Source organism: Patagioenas fasciata, chromosome 7 (assembly GCF_037038585.1).
Source record: "Patagioenas fasciata isolate bPatFas1 chromosome 7, bPatFas1.hap1, whole genome shotgun sequence".
Lineage (NCBI taxonomy): Eukaryota > Metazoa > Chordata > Aves > Columbiformes > Columbidae > Patagioenas > Patagioenas fasciata.
The window spans coordinates 32,686,936-32,694,080 of NC_092526.1; the positions used below are offsets into that span (position 1 = coordinate 32,686,936).

The 7,145-nt window shown below is 45.5% G+C and overlaps 1 protein-coding gene across 7 annotated transcripts in view; it reads right to left on the reverse strand.

The window, feature by feature from the left end:
- IKZF2 (IKAROS family zinc finger 2) overlaps positions 1–6,826 on the reverse strand; it is a 117,089-nt gene extending 110,263 nt beyond the window's left edge. For 3 of the 7 annotated variants that reach the window (XM_071811279.1, XM_071811277.1, XM_071811274.1), the window contains exons 1-3: positions 6,522–6,826; positions 3,759–3,807; positions 2,931–3,038 (exon numbers count right to left, since the gene is read on the reverse strand). In XM_071811279.1, coding sequence (XP_071667380.1) covers positions 2,931–3,038; positions 3,759–3,792 — 142 coding nt within the window. In that variant the 5' untranslated portion in view covers positions 3,793–3,807; positions 6,522–6,826. Of the gene's footprint in view, positions 1–2,930; positions 3,039–3,758; positions 3,808–5,093; positions 5,130–6,521 lie in introns of all 7 variants that reach the window. The other 4 variants (XM_071811278.1, XM_065841009.2, XM_071811276.1 and 1 more) reach the window with 3 other exon arrangements.
- Positions 6,827–7,145: the final 319 nt, after the last annotated feature.

Below are 7,145 nucleotides of genomic sequence, written 5' to 3' on the forward strand. Positions count from 1 at the left end.
TGTATTTAAAATCTTTGCTTACATAAAACTACAATAAAGTATTTTAGAACAGAGCATCTGCCAACATACTTACAGTATTCTGCTAAAGGCTGCTACATACCGTAAGGTAAATGTAAGATCATTAGTTAGCTATGACAGGCGATTCACTGTGATTTATCTTTCAGGATCATCTCATTCACAAGGAAAATTGAGTGTCAGCCCCATCCATAACCTATACGTACCATCTAGATACTTGAAAATGATAATAAGTTAAAGGATGCAGTAGACGACTCTACAAAAGAAGCCAAAATATTTAACCCAAAACCTTTTGGAATAGAACCCAAAAACATCAGTTGCCCAGCCAGAACTCTGACTAACATGGATTGCCAGGGGCTAATGAACACAGAAAACTCTTTACCTAGTACGTAATTCTACTGTTGCTGGGAGGGCACTGCTCAGTCATTTTGGTACAGATGCAAGAAATCTGCTTCTTACAGCTAGTCTGTGTTTGAGCCAGACACAAATTAAAACTAAATTAAGAGCTGCATTTCAGAACGACTCAATGGAATGCAAGAACAAAGGTTGAAACACAGATCTCTGCCCTGCAGGTGCACATCCTGAGTGCACAGCTAAATAGGGCCATCCTCCTTCTGGGGATGACTGGCAACAAAACTGGGAGTGAAATATTTGGGGTCTGATCCATGTACCATCTTATGTATCACCTCCTCCATTGGCAAACCCTACCCAGCCACAAATGACATGCCCTGGGCTTCACTACAATGGCAGCTCAACAGTCAATCAGTCTCCACCAGAAATTAAACTGTATTGAAATATGAGGCAGACACTTCCTCCGCTTACAAGGATGGATGGTGGATCAACCCATTGGGAGCTACCAAATTCATACAAAATGTTGTGAACAGGTATTCCTCCTTACTCTCCCACCTTCACCTCTCCTTTAAAAATAAAAATAAATAAATGAAATAATAATTTTTTTAAAAAAGAGCTCATAGGCCCCTGGATTACTGAACCTCTAAAAGGATTTCCTGTGCCCCACAAAACAAGTGAAAAACACAGCCTGGCAATTCAGTCTCCATGTACCAGATTCAAGATCTGGCCAAAAACCTTAAATGAGCCAATGTAACAGCTGCCACAAAAGTCCCAAACCTCCAATCAATACATTCCATGTTTAAGACAGAACAAACCACCTGTCTTCAAAGCATTCTTATGCCTGCAAAGGCTAAGTAAATTACAACAAATTTAAGAAGCTCAAGTTTTGCTTGGCTTAGGAAACCCAGGCAAAGACCCTAATTTTTCAACATCAGCACATGCTTAACACAAAGCAGCAGTGATGAAAGCAGTTGAGACACCTGTGAGAGACCAAAAGGAAAAAAAAAAAAAAAATCTAAAAAAATAAGATATTCACCAAGGCTGCAGATACATGTCTTGCAAGAACTAACAAAAATTAAAAAACATTGAATATGTTAACACAGTGAACGGGAAAATATTTGATGTGTTAAAGTATTTCTACATTACTTCATCTTAGAGCTTTTTATTCCCTAATTTGACTCTGGTCTTTAGTCTAGATGATAAAGAAGATTTAAAACAGGGAGCTTTTTTCCCCTCCCAATGAAGGCTTCCCATTAATAAAAAGGAAACAAAGAAAATGAAGAAAGTGAGTAGTAAAACTTTTACAACATAATAAAATATATCAGAATCCCAGTGCAGCCGGATTGGAATTGTCTAAAGATGCTGAATTATGATCAGTTGTCGTATAAAGTTCAGTCCAGAGTATTAGCAATCATATTCTCTAGAAACATGTATATAATTGGGAGATCTTCATAATAACCCTCAGTTTTAAAGGCTCATAAAAACTGTGTTTTACTCATAATTTGCAGGAGGAAAGAAGAACTCTTAAAGGAAAGTAACATCTTTCTTGCAGTAAGAAAGACTCTGAAAGCAATAGAATCTGTATTTTAAAGCAAGAAACCCCTAAAAGCTCTCTTTTTCTTTCACAGTTTTACGTGGGTTATTATACAAACATTCAATTTAAAAATATAAATACATATCTATAGTACAACACACTAGAAAGCAAATAGTATCACATAGACAGAAACTCTCTGAAAGTATATTGGAAACAAAGCATGTTACATTATTTTTGAAGACAAGTACAGAGTTACTTTAAAGTAAATATCTTATTGTAACAGTGTAACCAGCAGTAAAATAAGCTACGGCACTCACACACCGGGAAGATGTTGATGAAATCTGTGTAAACCACATTTATCCACTTCCAAAATATAGCACAAAAAAAATTACAAAAATATTACGAACACCTGACACTCTGTGGAGCCTCCCAAATGTCTCTACATTTTGTCAATTTCTCCCTTGACATTCTAAACCAAAATCCTTTCCATTTGTGAGAGTCAACTACTGAGTGCAATAAACTTCCAATTACCCCAGCTGCTCTCAGACTCGCCAAGGCAAAGCTGAGGTACTGAATAGGATACTGAAGTTTCTATATGGAACAATAAAGTACAATCTGCCACCAAACCCGGATATTTTAACTTTATACTTTTGCCAGAGTAAAGCCTTGTTGTAAATAAGATGTTTGTTTTCAAATAAAGCTACTTCAAGCTGTTTGGGGAAGCACAGTAAGTAATAATAACAACAACTCCCATCTGGATTTCAAAACCACTACATGTCAAACCTACTGTTTTCCTACCTGGAACAGGTAAGGACCAGCTCTCAAATGCCACCTTGGGATAGTTCAGACTAGTAATCCCATTCATGTTTAGATGAGACACCAGCACGAACAAGACAGACAGGAAAGGAAAAAAAAAAAAAAGTCTACCCTGTCCTTCTTTTATTAGCAATGCCTGCAGCAGTGGTTAAGACCCGGTAAGCAAGCCGAGGACCAGACTAACCCACAGGCAGAGGTTTAAGAAGAGACTTACTGCTTGCCATGTGACTGGGGGAGGTATGCTGCCCGTTGGGTGTGCTGGAGGTGAGGTCAATGGCCATGCCGGAGTGCTCCCTTTCAGGCGAAAGCTCATTGTCACCTGCTTTCACAAAACAAGTCCCATGTAAGTTTCCATGCCCACCTTCAGCAGAACAACACAGCCATTTAAAAGTACAACTTGCTCCCTTCACCCTTCCCTCCTTTATCAGCAGGGTCTTCCACAGCCTGTAAAAACTAGATTCTCAGTAGCCACAAGCACTGATTTTAAGAGCCCCCCCACAACCTACTCTCATCAGTCTTCTCCACACACACCTGTGACAAACCTTGCCCTAGCTGCTTTATCTCAAGAGGAGTTAGGATTACTTTTACACCTCTACACTGAGAATCCAGGCTGGGCAGAAGACTGAAAAACTACTTCACTGTACAGACCTTCTCCTCAAAGTTCCCAGTAAACTGACAGTTAAACAAAGCACTTAAAGAAACTAAGATGTTTTGCTCTCATACAGAAAACAGGAGAAATGTAGAGTGAAAGGCACAAAAAGTTTTTTTTGCTGCAATTTGAATTTCTGAAAATGAACTCTCTCTCATTTACAAAGTTCATTCATCCTCAGCAAATGTTTAAATCTAGAGCTACTCAACCATTCACCCATCCCCACACATTTTTCAATCATACACAAAGGTTATGTTTAAATGCTATTTATTCAGCATCATCTCAAAGCAAAGACCATACACAATGAAGGTAAAGTTTCAGGTCTCTGCATTATATAAAAGATAGTGGGAAAAGGAAAACAATTCAGAATAATCACATGAAATTACTACTTACACGTTATATATCCATCAGCAGCTTCTGCTTCCATAGTCAAAGTGCGGTGCTGTAAGGTAGAAAAGTACACTCTCAAAGACGGCTGTCAGTATCAACCATTAAATGATTACACTTACTTAAAACCCAAAGTAGTTGCACATTTTGCTGCTGTTGCAACCATTGCCTAGAGAAACACACAAGTGTACTGCATATGCTCGTTTGCAAATCACTGAACCCTTCCTGCAAATTATCTGAGAAATTCAGCTGCTACCTGGGCAGGTGGCACTGGGATCACCTTGGTCTGATCATACCCTTGTCTGCCCCCCACCTGCATTTTTACCTGATCTGAGAGCTTTTCCCTGACTTTCCACTTGTTTTACTTGAGCCGGGATGGTAATGCTTTATCAATTATCAGCTCTCACAGCCAGAAGATACTTTGAGGAGATGGATACAATTAACAATTGCTCTTTTCACACACACTCCAAGAAACTCCATCCTGATCTAAACAAAATAAAGCCCTCCCGTGTCTCTTCCCCTTCAAGAGAGAGTTATTACAACTCTTTGTCTCACACTACCTTACATGCACACACACCTGTATACGCACCTGTTCACTCTAACCCTATTTATCTGCCACAGCATGGGGCCAAACGTCACACTTAATAATCCCAGATCGTGCATTTTGTGGCGTGAAGCAATCTTAAAGTTTCTGGAAGCACTTTGCTGACACAGAACAAGCTATTACTTTCCAGAAACCCAAGTAACTGTATAGAATGACACCCCCTAGCTATCATTCGATATATATTGAAGGGAAAGAAAAAAAAAATAGAGATCAATAATCATAACTATGTTCTTTTAAGTGGAAAAGTTAAAAATCTGACATGACCAGAGGAGAATTTTATTTCCTCTCTCCCTCCACGGCCTCTTTTTTGCCTTTAGTTTCAAAACTCTCACTGCACCAGGCAGCTAAATTATTCACAATGAGCCATTTCTGTATTGATCGCCAAGTATATTTAGCCCTGGCTCCTGGAATTTCTCCATTACTTACTGGAAAACAGGCAGCTTCACTTCTTGTCTCCAAAACCACTTCCCTCCCCCTCCCTTAACCCGCTTTCCTTTCCCTCCACCCCCCCCGCCTTTCCCCCAATAAATAAATACTTTTCTCTGCACTCTTCTTTGGTATAAAGCAGATCAAATTCCCAAGGCATTCAGCACATAACACTTAAATTTCAACCTGCCCAGCTGCTACCAAACTCTCTTCAATTACTGATTTTCACATGACTCTTAAAAACAAATCTCAAAAGAAAAAAAAAAGTTTTCAAAACAGGTAAGCTGCCTCCTCAAGCCCTTCAAAATTACCTTATCTTCCCCCTAGTCCAGGTAGGCAGGCGCACACTGAGAAAAAGAAAGAAACATCAGAAGCAACAGGGGAAGAACATCCCAGCCAATGAAGTGGAAGGAAAGAAAGGGGAGGAAGGGAGGAGGAAGAGAACAGAAGACAAAAAGAAACAGAGAAACATCCATAACCGAAATTAAAACACGGTTTGATTTTTATTTTTTATTTTTTCAAGGGAGGGGGCGGGGGCGAGAAGGAAGAGGAAAAAGAAAAAAAGTTTGGTCACAATTTTGAGGCTGGTGATGGCAAATCCCAGCTGCTAAGCCTCCCTCTCCACAACGAATGGAGAGAGAGGGAGAGAGAGAGTTCTGCTCGGGCTGAAGACGCAGCAAGATGGGGAAAGTTTAAAAAATATTTTTTTTAACGAAAGGGGGAGAGAGAGAGAGCGAGCGAGAAAGGGAGAGACAGGGGACAGAAACCCGTCCCCGGCACTTACAGGTGGGGCATGCGGAGCCAGGCAGCCCCGGGGATGAGCCGGCGGGGAAACTCGCTCAAGAATGGCACATACTTTGAAGGAAGATGAACAACAAAAAAAAAAGAGGGGGAGAGAGAGGGAGAGGGAGGGAGGTCAGTCGGTGCTAAAGCAATGCGATTAACCAGCGGAGAGAGAGAGAGAGGAGAGAAAGGAAAGATAGAAAAACTTGATCCACCGGTTCCGTACGAATCGGCACGAAAACGGGGGGAGAGGAGGGGATGCGAGGAGGGATGGGGCGAGGGGATGCGGGGAGGGATGTGGCGGGGGGGGCCCGGCAGCCGCAGTCACACCCCGCGCAGGAAGCCCAGGCCAACTTCCCCGGAGTGCTGCTCCGGCCCTGGGCGACACCGGGCTCCGCGCCCCATCCCTGCCTCTCCCCGCCCATACCACAACCTGTCAAAGTCATGGAAGTCCTGTCTCGGTTGTTTTGTGGGGTTTTTTTCATGTTATTTTATTTTCTCCCTTTCCCTTCCACGCACCCCCGCCGCGTCAGGCCGCAGCCCCCCCGGGGGCCCGCAGGTGGCGGCGGGCGCTGAGGGAAATGGCAGTTGGGGCCGGCGCTGAGTAACGGACCGAGCGAGCCCCCCCCCCCGCTCCCGCCACACACGCACACCCGCCGCCCCTCTCCGCCCGCTCGGGATGCATTTGGGGGGCGGTTTTTTGGGGGCTAACAGCAACAAGTCACTGGCGCCCACCGCCGTGCGGGAGATGCCGCGCACGACCGCACTTTAACTCGGGGACCCCTCGGCAGACACACGGACACACGCGCGGCCCCGCCGGCCCCGCACGCCGGCCGGAGCTGTCCTCCCACCGAGGAAAGAGACCGGGGTGAGGGAGGGGAAGGGAGGGAGCGGAGGAGAAAAAAAAAAAAAAGAAAGAAAAGAAAGAAATAAAAAGAAGCCAGGCGCAGATTTACCTCAGCCGCGCAGGCAGTGAATCACTTCCATCACCCTTTTGTTTGTGTTTTTATTAGTGTCGGCTCTCTCTGCCTAGTGGAGGTGTGTTTGTGCACGGCAGTTGGCTATGGAAACTAAGGCAGTGGAGCTGTAGCTAAGGGTAATCCTGTTTTTACTTCCTCCATCTTCAGAGAGCAGGGTTAGCCTGGGACAGCTGGTCAAACCCCGAGAAACCGATCCGGCGGCGGCCGCACGCCCGCACTCACACACACACACACACACACGGCGACACGGACACGCTCGCGCAGACACGCGCGGCCGCCGGTCACCCCCCCCACCCCCACGCGCGCACGGGGACGCGCAGCCCCGCGGGCGCGCGCGCCGCCCCAGCCGCCCCGCGGCGCCTCACCCAAGCGCGCGCGCGGCGGGACCGGGAAGGAGCGCGGAGTGTGGGGGGGGGGGGCGGCTGGAGAACGGGGGAAGGAGCGGAGCGGGGGGGTGCGGGGGGCGGGTGCCCGCGCCGGCAGGGCCGCTCCGCACGCTCAGGGCCGCTCAGCACGCTCGGCAATCGATTAGAGGACAAGTGCCGCCGCCGTGTGCGCCCCGCGCCTCACGCGGACGGACACACGCGCGCGCGCCGCCCC